At 51.2% G+C, this 19,056-nt stretch overlaps 1 protein-coding gene across 7 annotated transcripts in view; it reads right to left on the reverse strand.

Annotated features, from left to right (window-relative positions):
* Positions 1-706: 706 nt before the first annotated feature.
* Positions 707-19,056, reverse strand: part of LOC103191122 (DNA topoisomerase I mitochondrial) — a 46,839-nt gene continuing 28,489 nt past the window's right edge. For 6 of the 7 annotated variants that reach the window (XM_042346946.1, XM_042346945.1, XM_042346943.1 and 3 more), the window contains 12 exons: positions 18,877-18,998; positions 18,044-18,166; positions 11,353-11,540; positions 9,734-9,878; positions 8,726-8,869; positions 7,784-7,969; positions 7,499-7,567; positions 6,612-6,726; positions 5,979-6,106; positions 3,307-3,401; positions 1,107-1,256; positions 707-861 (listed from right to left, as the gene is read on the reverse strand). In XM_042346946.1, the coding sequence (XP_042202880.1) occupies positions 759-861; positions 1,107-1,256; positions 3,307-3,401; positions 5,979-6,106; positions 6,612-6,726; positions 7,499-7,567; positions 7,784-7,969; positions 8,726-8,869; positions 9,734-9,878; positions 11,353-11,540; positions 18,044-18,166; positions 18,877-18,998 (1,568 nt within the window). In that variant the 3' untranslated portion in view covers positions 707-758. The remainder of the gene's footprint in view (positions 862-1,106; positions 1,257-3,306; positions 3,402-5,978; positions 6,107-6,611; positions 6,727-7,498; positions 7,568-7,783; positions 7,970-8,725; positions 8,870-9,733; positions 9,879-11,352; positions 11,541-18,043; positions 18,167-18,876; positions 18,999-19,056) is intronic. The other variant, XM_042346944.1, reaches the window with a different exon arrangement.

The raw sequence follows: 19,056 nt of genomic DNA on the forward strand, positions 1-19,056 counted from the left end.
TCACAGAATATACGGCAAAGTGAATTGACTGTATATTTGTGGGCGAAACATGGCAACCAATTGCACACAGCAGCGTCCCACAAACAGTCGTGGATTGAGTGATCAAATTATTATTGTTTTTTCTCTTGAGGAATTATTATCAGACGAGTGCAGTAAGGTTTTGCCCTGCTGGGAATTGAACCCAGGTCTCTTGCTTGTGAGACGAGCGCTCTAACCAGACTCATTCTGTGATATTCTGTGATATTCTGTGAAGCGCTTAGCGACGTCTCAATGGTATAAGGTGCCACATCAAATGCAAGAATCAAATGCGGGTGGGGGGGGTGGTGGTGTGTGAAGAGAGAAGAGAAAAATTAAAAGTAAGCTGTGCCCAGCATCTTTAAAATGGTCTTTAAAAAGTCCATGTTTTAGTTTCAGATGTGATATCAGGCATCACAGAACGTAGCAACGCTTCCTTTTAAAGCTTCATTATATGACGTCCTTTAAAAAACTTTGATTTAAAATATTCTTGGAGAGGGGGGGGGGCGGTGAGGGAGGGGATTGTAAGAGAGAGAATGACAGGTGGTGCAAAAACACTTTCCAGGGACCGTTAGTCACAGTCAACAACACAAACTGATCAATTGCCAAAAGAGGCGCAGTGTGGAATGTAGTTTCCCTGGAAACACAAGGCAAAGCGGTACAGAAAGAACTAAGCAGGGATTCAATGAGATTTAGAGCACAAATTTTTATAACCCCAACATCTTTGTTGCGAATTCCTGATCTCAGAATACAAAATCCTCTTCCGTCATGTCGATGGCCCAGGCAAATTTCTCCCTCTGCGTCTTGTTGTAGACCTTTTCAATGGGGACATCATATTTCTTGCACCTTCAACAGAGACAGAGGAGGTGAGGGAGACATCGCAAAGAGACACAAGCACAGGAGCAGTCAATATCTCTGTGTTGGTGCTCGTTCCCCAATTGGAGCTCTCTACTCTAACCCATTCCCTGCTCTCTCCCATCGTGTCTGTGCTGGTACTCGCTTCCCAACTGGAACTCTCCAACATTCCCTTACTCTCACTACCTCCCACACGCCATTTGACCTCCCCCGATCTGACCCACCCCCCCACTGACCAGGCCACAGTGATGCGAGGGTCTAGGTAGTTGAGTTTGGAGGTGCCCAGTGCGATCTGTTTGTTCTCCTCACGGTCAGTGGCCTGAACCTCCAGTTTGGTCAACTGCTCCTCCAACTTCTGCACCATCTTCTTCTTCTTCTCCACCACCCTGAGCAGCAGCAACAATAACAAAATAACATTTGTATAGCTCCTTTCACATTAATAGGGGCTTAGGAGGTTGCAGATGTCAGGGGGACCAAGACCATGGAGGGCTTTGAAGGTGAGGACCAGGATCTTGAACTGTATCCTCTGTGTGATGGGAAGCCAGTGGAGTTGGGCGAGGATGGGGGTGATAGGGTCATGGAGCCGGTGCGGAAGAGGACACGGGCTGCAGAGTTCTGGATGATCTGCAACCTGTGGAGGGAGGAGTTGGGGGCCGACAAGCAGGGAATTTGTGTAGTTGAGCCTCGATATAATGAAGGTGTGAGTGAGGGTCTCGGGGGCTGCGGTGTGAGACAGTGGTGGAACCGGGTGCTGTTGCGGAGGTGGGGAAGGGCAGAGCGGGTCATGGCACAGATGTGGGGTAGAAAGGATATTTGAGGGTCAAACAAGACCCCAAGGTTCGGGACTGGCTCAGTGAGGGGGAGTGAGCCCCATGGATGGTGATGCTGTCAGCGCCTGAGGTGCGGAGGCGCTGATGGGAGCCAATCAGGAGCCTCAGTCTTGTTGACGTTCAACTGAAGAAAGTTCGCTCTCATCCAGGACTGTGCAGCAGTGAGAGACAAGTCAGGGTCAACCCCCCACCCCAACACAGCACCTATTTCCTCTGGTGGGGAATCCAAAACAAAAGGCATCATCTTAAAATTAAGTTAGGCCATTTAGGGATGAAATCAGGAGGCAGTTTTTCACCCAAAGGGTAGTGGAATCTGTAACTCTCTCCCCCAAAAGGCTGTGGATGCTGGATCCACTCAATTTTTTAAAACTAGGTGACAGATTCAACAACACCTGGCATTTATATAGCCCCTTTCACGCAGGGTAGCGTCCTGGAGAGCTCGACAGATATTTCTTAGGTCAGGATATCAAGGGATATGGGACAAGGGTTGGTAAACAAAGTTGAGTTCAGCCATGATCTAAAAGAATGACGGAACAGGCTCACGGGGCTGAATGGCCTATTCCTGTTCCTATGTTCCAATTCCTCCCAGGAACAGGCCATTCACCACAACCAGCCTGTTCTATTAAGTCAGGGTGGATCTTTTAATCTAATTTTCCTCTATACCTGTCGGTCTCCTTCCTTCCCCATATCTAATCTCCTCTTAAACATCTTAAACACATGGTGTCCTGTAGCAGTGGTTATGGCACTCGGCTTGGAAGCTCGAGGATCCGGGTTCGATTCCTGTTCAGGGCAAAACCTTAGGCAAGTTTCCTTACTCCACACGCCTCTGTTTACCAGCAGTAACTGGGAACTGGTTGATGGGCGATTGGCGGATCACTTTCTGGGGGTAATAAACTCTCAAAAAAAATGTGATCAATCCACGGCTGTTTGTGGGACTGTTATGTTTCAGCCACAAAAAACATAGTCGCTACACTTTACAATACATTGTAATAGATATTTTCTTGGTAATTGACAAATATATTTTTCACTGAACTGCCTGTGTCTGAGTGCACAGTTTTACTCAATATATCCTGTGAAGCACTTTGATTTGTCTCAGCAATGTGATAAGGCGTTGTAATCAAGTGCAAGGATAATTATTTATAAAGCCTCCTTATAAAGCCTCACCCCCACTCACTAACACTGACAGGAGGAAGATCGTGTGAAACAATACAATTCACATTATTTGCACAGGGCCTTTCACATCGGAAGGTCGTCCCGAGGTGCTTAATCTTGGCTGCGAGAAGAGGGAGCCAAGGAGGGGAAGGAGAGGAAGGTGACGAAAAGAGATATGTCGAGATGGATTATGAACGAGGAGAGGAAAGAAAGGATGGAGGGAAGGAGCAAGTCGGAGGGCCTGCGGAATGGAGTTCCTGAGAGGACGAGCCTGGCGGGGGATATGAAGCAGGTTGATGACCGCCGAGTGAAGGGAGAGGCGGTGGCAAAAGTGAAAGGAAAGTGTGGTCAAAGAAGTGGGCCAACGGCTGACACTGAGGGAAAGTAGGAGCCTGCGGAGGGAGGGACAAAGGTTTTTTTGTTTGTTTTGGATATAAAATCAGGGAATACTCACAGTTTGGACTTTTTGTCCTTCTTGACTTTGTGGTACATTTTGGCGCTCTTCAGCTCACTCTTCGTGAGATCAATCTGTTCCTTTTTGGCTTCGATCTGTTGGTGGAAAGATGTGAAATGAGATCAGTCCAGAAATCACCCCCAAAAGCCCCCACTACTCAAGGGCCTGTGTGTCCTCTCCCCACACTCCAAACCCCCCACCGACACAACCCACCTTCAGGGCCCGCACTCCGCACACCTCCCTCCACAGCTGAACGACCTGTAATGTCCCGCAATGCTATAAACTGTAGCATTCAGTGTGTGTGCGGGGAGAGAGAGGGCAGAGAGTGACAAGGAAATAATAATAATCCTTGCATTTGATATGGTGCTTCACATAGTAACAGGAACTGCCCATTCAGCCCCTCGAGCCCGTTCCGCCATTCTATAAGATCATGGCTGATCTGTACCTCAAGTCCAATTACCCACCTTTGCCCCATACCCCTTAATACTGACCTAACAAATAGCTATCCATCTCAGTTTTGAAGATGGGATATACTGTCAAGTGGATCGATTGTGTATTTTGTGGCCGAAACAGCTACCGCTGTTCTTTGACACGCGCAAAATGAGAGCGCGTGTCAACATCATCCTGGAGGCTAAAGACAACCCTGAAATCCTTTTTTCCACCACCCACTACCTCCTCCGTGGCCCCCCTCAGGCCTCCTCAATCTTCGTATCAAATGCCAAGTGCGAGGAGGTCATGGACTTCTTTTCATCTAAAATACTTAACATCCGCCAGGCAGCCTCATCCACCTGCCCCTTGTCACCCACCACCGGCCCTCTCTGCCCCCCTCACCTTCCTCATCATCTGCTCCTACCACCACCCCCATTCTACACTCTTCCCTCCCCATCTCTATCTCCTCCCTCTCACCCATCATCACCTCTATGAAACCCACCACCTGCTGCCTCGACCCCCTCCCCACCAACTTACTAGTCACCCATCTCCCCCTCGTCTGCCCACTACTGGCTGACGTCATCAACCAGTCCCTCTCCTCCGGATCAGTCCCTGCCCCCCTCAAAACTGCTGTCATCACCCCCTCCTCAAAAAAACCCTCCCTGGATCCCTCAAACCCCAGCCATTACCGCCCTATTTCTAACCTGCCCTTCCTCTCAAAAGTCTAGAACGGGTTGTGGTCAACCAACTCTGCGCACACTCCTCCCACTCCCTCTTCGAACCCCTCCAGTCCGGTTTCCGCCCACAGTACAGAGACTGCGCTTGTGAAAGTCACAGACGACATCCTCTCTATCTGTGACCAGGGCTCACCTCTGCCTCCTTGTCCCTCCCGGACCTCTCCGCATCCTCCTCCACCGCCTTTCCCTCCGTCATCCACCTCAGTGGGACCGCACTCGCCCGGTTCGAGTCCTACCTCACAAACCGCCAGCAGTACATCTGCACAAACGGCTTCTCCTCCCCCTCTCACCCGGTCACCTGTGGGTACCCCAAGGATCCATCCTTGGCCCCTCCTCTTTCTGATCTATATGCTCCCTCTTGGGGATGTCATCCGCCGACATGGGGTACATTTCCACATGTACGCGGACGACACCCAACTCTACTTTTCCACCTCTCTTTGCGACCCCCAGTCCCCTGATGTTCTGCTGTCAGACCTCAGGGACTGGATGAGCGCAAACTTCCTTTAGCTGAACGTTGACAAGACGGAAGCCATACTCTTCGGCTCTCGTCAACGTCTGAAATCTCATGGTTCTCACCTCCTCCACCTACCCGACCTCCCCCTAAAACTCTCCGAACCTATATGCAACCTAGGCGTCAGGTTCGACCCCCAATTATCCTTCTTCCCCCACATCCGGTCCCTCACCAGCACCGCCTTCTTCCACCTCAGACGCATCGCCCATCTCCACCAATACCTATCTCCGAAAGCCGCTGAAACCCTGGTCCAGGCCTTTGTCAGTCACCTCTCGGCTGCACTACTCCAATGCTCTCCTCACCGGTCTCCCATTCACCACCATCCATACAATCTAACTCATTCAGAGCTCTGCCGCCCGCATTCTCACACGCACCAAACTCCGTTCCCCGATCCCCCCAATCCTGGTCCTCCCCCCCACCCCCAAACTCCGCTCCCCGATCCCCCCAGTCCTGGCCAGACTGCACTGGCTCCTGTCCCAGAGAGGATCGACTTCAAGATCCTCACCCTCGTCTTTAAATCCCTGCACTCCTCTGCACCCCTCCACCTCTCTGACCTCCTCTCTCCCCAAAACAGCACCCGCTACCTTCGTTTCTCTGTGTCTGGCCTCCTCCTTGTCTCCCGAGTCCTCTGCTCCACCCTTGGTGGCTGTGCCTTCAGCCACTATGCCCCAAGGCTCTGGAACTCCCTTCCTCACTCCCTTCGTCTCGCTCCCTCCTTTCCCATTTTCAGGTGTCTGCTGAAAACCTTTCGACCGCGCCTTTGGTCACCATCCACACCCCCTCCCCCTGGCTCGGTCCCGGGATCCGAACCTATAAAGCGCTCTGAGACGTCGTCCGGCGTGGAGGGCACTATATAAATCCAAGTTGTTGCTGTTGAAACAGCGAATTACACACAGCAGCGTCCCACAAACAGTTTAAGAAGAGGAAAAAGATGCTTCAGAACAAGCCATGGAGAGCAGAGCGGCTGATCGCACGCTGGTGGAAGGCATGTATACCTTGGCTTGAATTTTCTTCATGGATTGGTCAAAGCTCTTGGGTGCCGTTCTCTGGTGGTTGCAAAGAACGGCCACGGCTCGGTTGGCTCGATTGTAGGACAGCAGTTTTTCTGCTTCACTTCCTTCAGCTGGGAGGTAGGGAAGGGAAATTGTCAAATTACTCTGGATGAAGGGCTCCCAGGGCTGCCCATCACCCCCTCCCCTCACACACACACTCTACCCAGCACACCACACACATACACACAGACAACAGACACACACAGATTGTATAGCACAGCACTTTTTGTATTGGGAGGACATCCCAAGTCGCTGGGCAGTTTGGACCTGGCTGGGGATCAGAGAGGTGTGGAGGAGATGGTGGGTGGGGGTAGGAGGGTGACCGAAGATACATCAAGGAGGAAGGTCCTGAGACGGGCCTTGAAGGAGGCAAGGGAGGGGTGAGGTGAAGGGAATGTGAGATGGAGTTCCAGAGCGTGGGGGGCAGAGAGACTGAAGGCCTGGCTCCAATGGTGTGGCAGGCAGGACGGCGGACATGGTGCAGGCCAGAGCCCACTGAGTGGAGGGAGGCACATACAGGGGTTATGACAAGCGCTCCCCACGCACATACGCACTCATACACACACAGCGTCTTACAGTCCGTCAGCTGTTCGAGCTGATGCTGCAGTGTGATGGAGGCATTGTACGTTCTGAAGACTTTGGCCGTCAATCCCTCCATCAGCTCTTGAAGATGCTTGTTCAGATTGTGGGTCTAAGAGTGCAATGTGGGTGGGGGGGGGAAGGGAGAGAGAGAAAGGTGTTTGTAAAAGATGAACATAAGCAGAATATTTTGATCTTCATTCACTGAGGTTTAGAATTACATATGAGCAGCCTGACACACCACGGCTTCAGTTTAACACTAGGTGTGGGGGGGGGGGGGGGTGGAGAAAGGGAGAGAGCCTGAGGTAGTAGTAATAATATCCTTGCATTTGATATAGCGCCTTATCACGTTGTCGAGAGGTCTCAAAGAGCTTCATAGAATATACTGATCCCCCTCACTGGGGAGGTTGGGATGTGGTGGGGAGTGAATGGGGACCCCCATCTTCGGGGGTTGATGGTACCTGCTTCTTCACAGGCACTTTGATTGTATTCTGTGGGTGAAACGCAACAGCCAATTGCACACAGCAGCGTCCCACAAACAGTCGTGGATTGAGTGACCCAATTTTTTCTTGAGGGATTATTACCCTCAGAAAGTGTTCCACCAATTGACTAACAACCAGGTTCCTACTTACGGTTTGTAAATAGAGACGCGTGAAGTAAGGAAACCTGCCTCGCTCAGGAATCGATTCTGGGTCCTCTCACTTGCAAAGCAAGGGAGTTGTAGCACCCCCCATCCCCTCCCAATCCCAGCACTGCACTGGAGCATCAGCCTGGACTGTGGGCTCAAAGTACCAAACCTTCTCTCTCAGAGGTTAGAGCGGCACGGAGGGAGCCAAGCTGACACCTCACACTCAGCGCGCACACACACACACACACAAGCTTACGTTCAATCTGTCAAACACATCGTCGCTGGGATCCTTGTTCTGCATGAAATGCTTCAGATTCTTAAAGACCTGGGAGACGAACATCAAGTCAATGCACAGCACAGCGTAGAGCAAGTACCTCACTGCATACCCCAATGAACATGGCACCGCAGCTGCCTGGGATGGGGGGATGGGGACCCCCTTCACTGGGGAGGTTAGGAGGGGAGGTGGATGGGGACCCCTTCACTGGAGAGGTTGGGAGGGAGGGGAGTGAATGGGGACCCCCATCTTCGGGTTTGATTGTACCTGCTTCTTCACGAGCACTTTGTTGTAATAGCGAATGGAGTCCTTGCCCAGAAAGTCGAACTCCACCACACACGCCTGCCCATTCAGCTTGTTGTGTAGTTTGATGTGCTCGACCCGCAGCGAGCAGCAGCCCACTGTGTCCGCCGTCTCCCCCTCTTCCTTCTCGTTCCCAGCTCTCAGCGCCAGCTGCAGCAACAGGGACCCAGGTCAAATAATAATAATAATCCTTTAATACAGCCCCTTATGTCATTGACATGTCTCAAAGCACTGGGTGGGTGAGTAGGTTAGGGGTGGGGAACGCCAGCTTGTAGTGCAGGGACGGGGGAAGAGAAGGAGAGATAATAATAATCCTTGCATTTGATACAGCACCTTATCACGTCTTCAAGAGCTGGAGCACTTCACAGCACTTCACAGAATATACTGTAAAGTGAATTGACTGTATATTTGGTGGACGAAATGCAGCAGCATAGCAACGTCCCACAAACCATTATGGATTGAGTGACCAAATTATTTTTTAACATTTTTTGAAGGGAAAGTGATCCACCAATCGACTAACAACTGGGTTACTGCTAGGTAAACAGAGGCATGTGGAGTAAAGAAACTTGCCTAAAGTTTTGCCCTGCCCAGGAATCGAAGCCAGGTCCTCTTGCTTGCGAGGCAAGTGCTCTAACCACTGAGTTGCAGGACTACACTGCTCCCCAGAGCTGTTTGGTGAGCAGGACAGTCACTCCTCTCACTGGCCAATCTGTTCTTTAAATTCCCTCAAAGCTGAGCAAATCCCAGTGACCGTGTGCCACATTGCTCTCACTCAGTGCTGAGTAGATGCTAAACACTAAACGCTAAGCATTTAGAGGTCCCAGAGGTTCAACATTGCCAGCTTTAAACACAAGAACTTCAACACTCCAGCATTAGAAAAGTAAGTGTTTAAAGAGCCGGACGTACCTTGTCAATGAAATACAGCGCCACCGCTCGCTGTCGTGATTTCATCTCCCGTGACTTCAAGTCTGCGCTATACTTGGCACGAATGTCATCCACACATCCCTTCAGTCGCCTGGCTATCTCGAACTTCTGCCAGTCCTTCTCACCCTGCGAGCAGCCGTGATGGGGTTTCAGATACGTCACAAGAATCAGAAAACCCCCCAAAGATTAACCCGTCAGCTGCCAGGTGCAGCGATTAATAATAATAATTGCCCTTGCATTTGATATAGCGCCTTATCGTGTCTTTGTGAGACATCTCAAAGCACTTCACAGAGTATATTGTAAAATAGAGGACTGCTTGTTTTGTGGGCAAAGAGTGGCAGCCAATTGTACACAGCAGAGCCCCACAAACTCGTGGATTGAGTGATCAAATATTATTATTACTATTTGTTCTGAGGGATTACTAAGGCTAGAGGCAGAGACGGTCCGAGGATAAGAAGCCGTTTGTGAGGGAATCGGTGGGGAAGCTTTTTCCATGGGCGGAAAAAGATGGTGGAGAGCTTGGAGGAGCGGAGTGTGATATGAGCAGAGGTGAGATGGCCTTGTCTGTGATGGACAGATCAATGATGTGGGTTATGACTTGGTAGAGGATGTTGTGGGTCGGGCAGTTTACGTGGAAGGTGAGGTTTAGTGTGGAGAGGCCGGCAAAGTCAGAGGAGATGGGCGAGGGGAATTTAGATAAAGGTTGAATTTGCACATTATAAGCAGGCGCTTTGTGCAGATGGACAGGGATGAGAGGAGAGAGAAAGGAAGTCCGTGAGGAAGGAGCCAGGTTTGTGGGGGCAGTAGTCTAGGTGAGGTCAAAGAGGAGGGTCGAGTTAGGACTTGAAGGAGGCAAGAGAGGGGGCGAGGAAAAGGGACTATGAGATGGAGTTCCAAAGGGTGGGGGCAGAGAGGCTGAAGGTCTTGAAACGTGGGGAGAGAAAAGAGCAGAGGAATAAGAGCATGACGCAGGTCCACAGAGCATCTTACCTTGAGTTTCGAGCTGGGGTTCAGCATGATATACTTCATAGCTCCCTGTACGTTCTCAGTCCATGAAGCCAGCCATGTGACTTTGTTATCGAAACGCACCTCCTTCCAGTTGTGTCCTGTAGGAGGCACTGGGATCTTGGAGTCCCTAAAACAAGAAGGATCTTCCTGTCTAGTGGCAATTTCAGTCAACACCTGCCACAGCGCCCCTCAACACAAGGCCTCTGAACAAGAAAACTCTAGGTGGAAAATCACTGGTCTAACATTTGTGGTTGGATCCCTGCTGGGAGTAGATAATAATACTAATAACATAGCATTTAACATAGCATCTTATTACATCAATGAGATACAACTCTGACGGCATCTCAGAGCTTCACAGTAACGGATCCCGGGGCCGAGCCAGGGGGAGGGGCCAGGGGAGGAGCCAGGGGAGGGGTGGGTGGGGGAAGGTGACCAAAGGTGCGGTCGAAAAAAAAGGTCTTCAGCAGAGACCTGAAAATAGGAAGAGAGGGGACAAGGGGACGGGAGTGAGGAAGGGAGTTCCAGAGCCTCGGGGGGTAATAATAATCCTTGCATTTGATATAGCGCTTTTCACGTCGGGAGGACGTCTCAAAGCGCTTCACAGAACACACTGTAAAGTGAATTGACTGTATATTTGTGGGCGAACGCGGCAGCCAATTGCGCACAGCAATGTCCCACAAACAGTCGTAGATTGAAAATGACCAATTTATTATTGTTTTGTTTTGGAGGATTATTATTAGGCTCTGTGTGGAGTAAGGAAACTTGCCCAAGGTTTGGCCCTCTGCCTGGAACTGAACTCAGGTCTCTCGCTCGCAAAGCGAGTGCTCTAACCACTGAGCTGCAGGACTCCACAGGGTAGTGGCTGAAGGTACGGCCGCCGAGGGGGGAGCGGAGGCCTCGGGGGACGAGGAGGAGGTCAGACCCGGAGGAACGAAGGCAACAGGTACCGTTGTGAGGAGAGAGGAGGTCAGAGAGGTCGGGGGGGGCAGAGGAGTGGAAGGACTTGGATACGAGGTGAGGATCTTGGGTGAGTGGATCCTCTCTGGGACAGGAGCCGGTGCAGTCTGGCCAGGACTGGGGGGATCGGGAGCGCTTCATAGAATATAAGGTGAATTGACTGTATATTTTGTGGGTAAAACTCGGCAGCCAATTTTGCACAGCAATGTCCCACAAGCAGTCATGGATTGAGCAACCACATTTAAATTTGTTTTATTACCCCCAGAAAGTCATCCGCCAATTCACTAACAACCGGGTTCCCACTTACTGCTGGTAAACAGAGGTGTGTGGAGTAAGGAAACTTGCCTCAGGTTTTGCCCTGCCCCGGAATCAAACCCACTTCCTTGCATTTGATACAGCGCCTTATCACGTTTTAGAGACGTTTCAAGGCGCTTCAAAAAATATACTGTGAAGTGTAGTGACTGTATATTTTGTGGGCGAAACATGACAGCCAATTGCGCACAGCATGAAAGGAAAAAGGGTACGGTACGTGAGAGAAAGAGAAAAAGGGAGAGTATAAAAGAAGCCCTCTCAAATAAGTACCGTCCCCAACAATACCTCCCCACCTTGCCATTAACTCCCCACTCCCCCCATGTGCCACCTACCTGCTGCAGTTGATGATCACGTCCTCAGGCTGTATCCTGTTCTTCAGCTTGCCCATCTTGGGGTGACTTCCCCGCCCACGGAACAGCCCAGGCGGCTCGATCTTGTAGTTGGCAATCCTCTCACGGTGCCCGTCCATTGTGCAGTACCCGTACTCCTGGGCGATAGCCTCCTGCTCCATCTTCAGGTCCTGCACAGAGAGAATGTGTGTGGCCACCAAGCAATAACCCTCGCATTTGATACAACAAATTACGTTTAAAAGTGAAGTGATGCATTTTGGTAGGAAGAATGAGGAGGCAATATAAGCTGATGGTACAATCTTAAAGGGGGCAAATGAACAGAGAGACCTGGAGGTTCACATAAGCAAATCTTTGATGGTGGCAGGACAGGTAGATGCAGCTGCTNAAAAAGCATCCGGGATACTAGGCTTTATAAATACAACAACAAGACTCCATTTATAGAGCGCCTTTCACGTCGGGAGGACGTCCCAAGGCGCTGTACAGTTGGGTCAGGACCCGAGGAGGGGGTAAATGGTCAGGGTGAGGGGAGGGAAGGAAGGGAGCGAGGAGGGGGGAAATGGTCAGGGTGAGGGGAGGGAAGGGAGGAAGCGAGGAGGGGGTAGAGAGTCGAGAGGGGAGCTGAAGGGACGGTCAAAGAGAAAGGTCTTGAGACCGGCCTTGAAGGAGGAAAGAGAGGAAGCGGCGAAGGCACTGGGGATGGAGTTCCAGAGCCTCGGGCTGAGAGGCTGAAGGCCACCGATGGTAGGGCGGTTGGGGCGGGGGATGTGGAGCAGACCGGAGCCAGAGGAACGGAGCGTACGGGCAGGTAAGTAGGGGGATAGTAGGTCGGAGAGAGTGAGGCCGTGAATGGCCTTGTAGGTGAGGGTGAGGATCTTGAATTCGATCCTCTGGGGGATGGGGAGCCAGTGGAGGCGAGCGAGGGCGAGGGTGAGGGTGGGAGCGAGGGTGAGGGCGAGGGTGGGAGCGAGGGCGGGAGTGATGTGGTCACGGTGTCTGGTGCGGGACAGTACACGAGCTGCAGAGTTCTGAATGACCTGCAGTGTGGAGGGAGGGCCGGGAAGGCCGGCGAGGAGAGAGTTCCCATAGTCCAGCCTTGAGGTGATAAAGGCGTGGACCAGAGTTTCAGCCGCGTGAGGGGTGAGGTAGTGCCGTAGTCTGGCGATGTTCCGGAGGTGATGGAAGGCGGTGCCAGTTGTGGAGCGGATATGAGGAAGAAAGGACAGCTCAGGGTCGAGGGGAACCCCGAGGTTCCTGATGGCTTTGAGAGGCATAGAATACACGTCAGGAAGTTATGATGAACCTTTATATAAAATACTGGTTTGGCCTCAGCGAGAGACTGGGTTCAGTTCTGGGCCCCACACTTTAGGAAGGATGTCAAGGCATTGGAGAGGGTGCAAAGGAGATTGACCAGAATGGTACCAGGAATGAGGGACCTCAGTTATCTGGAGAGGTAGAGAAGCTCGGATTATTCTCCTCGGAGCAGAGAAGGTTAAGAGGAGACTTAATATAAGGTTTCAAAATGATGAGGGGATTCGATAGGGGGAACGAGGAGAAACTATTCCCACTGGCGGTGGGTCGGTAACCCGAGGACACCCATTTAAAATAGCTGTTAAAAGAAACAGAGGGGAGGAGAGGAGAAATGTGTTCACACAGCGAGTTGTTGGGATCTGGAATGCATTGCCTGAAAGGCCGATGGGAACCGATTCCATAACAACTTTTAAGAGAGAAGTAGATAATTATTTGGGGACAAGTTTTCAGGTCTATGGGGAGAGAGCGGGGGAGTGGGGTTGGTCAGGGCTATGGGGAGAGCGCGGGGAGTGGGGTTGATCAGGGCTATGGGAGAGAGCGGGGGAGTGGGGTTGATCAGGGCTATGGGGAGAGAGCGGGGAGTGGGGTTGATCAGGGCTATGGGGAGAGAGCGGGGGAGTGGGGTTGATCAGGGCTATGGGGAGAGAGCGGGGGAGTGGGGTTGATTTGGAAGCTCTTTTCAAAGAGCAGCACAGATATGATGGGCCCAATGGCCTCTTTCTGTGCTGGATAATTCTATGATTCTATGACTGCACCTTTCACGTCAAGAACATCCTAAGGCGTTGGACAGTCAAGGATTTGGACCTGAGCTAGGAGTTGGGATCGGGAGGAGTGGAGGGCAGAAGGGTGACCTAAGGTGCAGTGGAAGAGGAGAGTCTTGAGAGAGGCCTTGTAGGAGGCGAGGGAGGGATCAAGGTGAAGGGACCGTGGGAGGGAGTTTCAGAAAGTGGGAAGCTGAAGGGCTGACTGCCAATGGTGGGATGGGTCGGCGGGGATGTGGAGCAGGCTGGAGCCTACTCAAAGGAATGACCCGACAGATCAGCATGCCAAGGTGGCTGCTGTATCAGCATCACTGTGGACCCCTTCTGTCGAGGTTCTGATTGCAGCTACTCAGCCGGTCACACGTATTCCCTTGCCATCCATTAAGAATGCACCCAAATATGAACTTGTCGTACAATGACATGCTCATAACCGACCTCTGCCTCAGCCCACCCCATGGGCTCACTGGACTGTGATGTCCTCTCACATTTCCCCTTTGTTGATGTATAAACCATTCCCCAGTTCTGTCGCAGTGCTGTGTGTGTGTGTCAACCCATCACCTGCAGAGGATTTTCTCTTTTTATTTCATTCACACCCCACTGGTTGCCATTGTTCCACTCGGATTACAATCGATAAAACTACTCAGACAGTTTGGTGGCCTTCTTTACCTGATGGTATACACACCAATGTCATGTTTGCTTAAAGACTAATTCTACCGAGCATACTAACTGTGCATTATTGCACGGTCCCTGGACCCATACCCTGGTGGATTTTATCGGGCAATTCCCGTCTAGTGGGGCTAATTACAATTATGTGTTAGTTATCATTGACAAATTCCCAAAGTGGATTGAGGCATTGCTGTGTAGAAATTGAAGTGCCATTACTGCCCCCAGGATTCTCCTGTGCGAGGTAATGTCAAGGTGGGGACTCCCTATCCAGGGTGGATAGTGATCAAGGGTCACACTTGACAGGAATTTTTTTTATATACAGAATTACAGAAAATAATGTGAATCACAAAAGTTATATGTCCTACCATCCTCAATCATCCAGGGTAGCAGAAAGAAGCAACAGTACATTAAAAACTATGTGAAAAAAAATGTTGCCGTAACAATCTTACCAAATGGGCGACCTATTTACCTATGTGTCTAATGGCTATTCGGTCCACGCCTCATAGCACTGCTAAGTTATCCCCCTATCAGGCAATGACAGGACAATTGATGAAAACAACTGGTCATTTGCTACTACCCGGTGAGTTTAGACAACCCGATAATGCAGGGGACGATAGGAGAAATTTGGCTGAAAAGGATAGTAGAAACCATCCAAGAGACTAATGAATGTGTGGCCCAACAGACAGGAATGTCAAGGGAACAAGTTAAAAGATATTTTGATAAAAAAGTAAATACATGAATATTAAATTGGGGATTTGGTGAAGATATTGCACCAAAATGGAAAGGACAGTTTCCAATTATGGACAAGGCCAACCTAGCTGTATATTTAGTGCAGTACCCTGCAAAAAGGGCCAAAGTCGAGAAAAACAACCAAATGGCATCACATTAACCAGTCTAAAATAATTGCTATAAGTATATGATATATAACAGATAAGTAATCAGATAATATGCTCGATTTGCAGAGGCAGTAATCGAGACCCTGGGAAAATCAACATGAAAGGGTTGACATGGATATTGCTAAGAGTCAGTCTGGTGGAATCTCAATCCTCCTCCACCGCCTCTCCTTCCACCTTAACCTTCAAGGTTCTGTCCTTGACTGGTTTAGGTCCTACGTTTCACACCACCTCCACTTTGTAGCGGCAAACGGCTTCTCCTCCAGCCCCCGCACTGTCTCATGCAGTGTTCCTCAGGGCCCTGTCCTCAGTCCCCTCCTCTTCACCCTCCACATGCTCCCACATGGTGACGTCATCCGCAGACATGGGGTAACCCAACTCTACCTCTCTGCCTCCACCCTGAACTAGAATTACTGGCGTCCGGACCGACTCCCTGTCCCACATCAAATCCTGGACGACGGACAACTTTCTCCAACTCAATGTCAGCAAGAACGAGGCCCTCCTGATTGGCCCGCGCCAGCGCCTCTGCCCCTCAGACGCTGGCAGCATCAGCCTCCACGGCTGCACACTCACCCTCACTAACCCGGTCAGGAACCTGGGGGTCTTGTTTGACCCTGAACTGTCCTTTCTCCCCCACATCCGCGCCATGACCGGCACTGCCTACCACCACCTACGCAACATTGCCAGACTCCGCCACTGCCTCACCCCTCAGGCCCCCAAACCCTCACCCACACCTTCGTCACCTCAAGGCTCGATTACGGGAACTCCCTCCTCATCGGCCTTCCCAACTCTTCCCTTCACAACCTGCAGATCATCCACAACTCTGCAGCTCATGTACTCTCACGCACCAGACTCCGTGACCCCATCACTCCCACCCTCGCCCGACCCCATCACTCCCACCCTCGCCCGACCCCATCACTCCCACCCTCGCCCGACCCCATCACTCCCACCCTCGCCCGACCCCATCACTCCCACCCTCGCCCGACCCCATCACTCCCACCCTCGCCCGACCCCATCACTCCCACCCTCGCCCGACCCATCACTCCCACCCTCGCCCGACCCCATCACTCCCCCCCTCGCCCGACCCCATCACTCCCACCCTCGCCCGACCCCATCACTCCCACCCTCGCCCGACCCCATCACTCCCACCCTCGCCCGACCCCATCACTCCCACCCTCGCCCGACCCCATCACTCCCACCCTCACCCGACCCCATCACTCCCACCCTCGCCCGACCCCATCACTCCCACCACTCGCCCGACCCCATCACCCTCGCCCGACCCCATCACTCCCACCCTCGCCCGACCCCATCACTCCCACCCTCGCCCGACCCCATCGGCTCCCCATCCCCAGAGGATCGAGTTCAAGATCCTCGTCCTCAGCTTTAAGGCCATCCGTGGCTTTGCCCTCTCCTACCTCTCTGACCTGCTGTCTCCCTACCAACCTGCCCCCTCCCTCCGTTCATCGGGCTCCGGCTGCTCCATATCTCTCACCCGACCCACCCTACCAACGGTGGCCGGGCTATCAGCCTCTCTGCCCCCACACTCTGGAACTCCATCCCACGGTCCCTTGGCCTCGCTTCCTCCCTCGCCTCCTTCAAGGCTGGTCTCAAGGCCCTTCTCTTCGACCGTGTCTTTGGTCTCCCTCCCACCTCTCTGCCTTCCCTCACCCCTCCCCCACCCCCCCCCCATGATCGGGCCCCGACACCTGACTGTTCAGCACTTTGAGACGTTCTCTCGACGTGAAAGGCGCTCTATAAATGTCAGTGTTGTTGATGTCATCTTCATTTGTGATTGCACAAGCTGTAATCTTATGTTGCCTGATATTGTCTTTATGTGGAGTCCTGTAGCTCAGTGGTTAGAGCACTCGCTTTGCAAGTGAGAGACCTGGGTTCAGTTCCAGGCAGAGGGCGAAACCTCGGGCAAGTTTCCTTACTCCACACAGAGCCTAATAATAATCCCTCCAAAACCAAAAACAATAATAAATTGGTCATTTTCAATCCATGACTGTTTGTGGGACATTGCTGTGCGCAATTGGCTGCCGCATTCGCCCACAAATATACAGTCAATTCACTTTAGTGTGTTCTGTGAAGCGCTTTGGGACGGCTTTGAAATATTTGAGATAGGAAGAGAGTAGACAGTGCTGAAAGATTAGGAGAAGCAACACATAACTATTAAAAGCATATATGCATGCAGATTCAGCAGCTAAAAATAATGGATGACAGAAACAAAAGGCACAAAGTAGAAGAGTTATGTAGAAAGCCTTGAGACGAGGAGTAAGGAAGGCTTTCTCCAGTCGGAGTGTGGTGTTATCACGGGTAAAAGTCATTTTGATTGTTATGCTGGATAAAACTGTATGCTGATGTGATATATCTCGTTAATGCAGAGATTGTTGCTGCTTGTGTGTGAATAGACCTTTTCTTTAAATCATTGTGTCAGCTCATATTGAGTAAACTGGTGCTCCAGAAAACCTTACACCGTGACGGAAGTTTCACCCGTCGTCTCTCTTAATAATCCTTGCATTTGATATAGCACCATATCACATCTTCGAGACGTCTCAAAGCGCTTTGCAGGATATACTATAAAGTGAATTGACTGTATTTTGTGGGCAAAACGCGTCAGCCAATTACGCACAGCAGCGTCCCACAAACAGAGGGAATTTAAAAAACAGAGGGATTAGGGGATATGGGGATAGGGCAGGGAATTAGAGTTGGGTCTGAAGATCAACCATGATCTTATCAAATGGCAGGGCAGGTTCGAGGGGCCGAATGGCCTACTCATGTTCCTAATTCTTATGTTCTTAAACAGCGTGGATTGAGTGACCAAATTATTATTATTACCCCCAGAGAGCGATCCACCAATCGACAAACAACCGGGTTCCTACATACTGCTAGGTAAACTAGGTAAACAGGCGTGTGGAGTAAGGAAACTTGCTTAACATTTTGCCCTACCCGGGAATTGAACTTAGATCCTCTCACTTGTGAGTTGAGTGCTCAACCCTAAGCTTGAGGACTCTCCTGCAAAATGAAGTTTCCTGACTGTCGCACCTGTTTGACCTCCTTGGACTGCACTCTCTTGGCCTCAGTCTTCTCCGTGAAATATGTGTGTATCTCCTGGAAATCACATTTGTTCAGATTGGTGATCAGCTTCCGCTCAGCACTTGTCATCACCTGTGGCACAGATAAAAAAGTGGGTTAGGTGGGACGGTGCTGGCAGCTGCAGCAGGGACAGATGAGGTGCGGGGTGTTTCAATCTATTCCCGAGACAGATTGTGCGCAACAGTGTCCCATAAACTTTGCACAGGGCTGGGCAAGGAGCTCCACCACAAGAACGGACCACGCTGTAAATTACCATCAGGTTTTAAGAGATCAGGTTTCATCACAGCCCGGCCTGGCTCATCAGCAGGACCTGGAAGGGTCGACCAGTCACTGGGGGCAGGGAATCCTCCCCCTCAGCTCCTGTTAACCCTACAGCCAAAGCCCTAACTAACGGGGAGGGGGGTCCTCGCTGGACAAGCAACGGGAAAGCTGCCGGACAGTGATATCAATGGCCGAGCGGTGTGGGTTTAGCGGGTTACACTCCAGCAGTTACCCCAACACACACTCTGGGGCCCCCCCAAACCTTGGCTCTCGCCAACCTGCGCCTAATACTCTCCGGAATTAGGTAAACAAAATGTGTCCCTCCAGTGAGAGAGCGCATTCCATTCCAACAATCTATCTCTGGGATTTCCATGCATAGGTGGGATGTATGGAATTCTTAGTTTGGTTTGGAGTCTCTTAAACACGGTGATGGGTTTGCACTTGTGTCAGACACCCGGCTGGGCAAAAAAGTTACGAGATTTTTTCAAGGCGAGATGGTACACAGAGCGAGTGGGCCATACCTCCCTCCAGTCAGTGAAGAAGTTCGCTCGGAAGATGGCATTTGTTGTGTACTCATGGTCTAGCATTTTGCCGAAGAATGTTGCGACTTCCTCGGCATTTGCGCTTAGCTTCATCGGTTGCCCTGCAAACAAGACCAATAATAATAATTGCAATTGATATAGCGTTTTAACAAATCATTG

This window comes from Callorhinchus milii, unplaced genomic scaffold (assembly GCF_018977255.1).
Source record: "Callorhinchus milii isolate IMCB2004 unplaced genomic scaffold, IMCB_Cmil_1.0 Scaffold2, whole genome shotgun sequence".
NCBI classification, from domain to species: Eukaryota; Metazoa; Chordata; class Chondrichthyes; order Chimaeriformes; family Callorhinchidae; genus Callorhinchus; species Callorhinchus milii.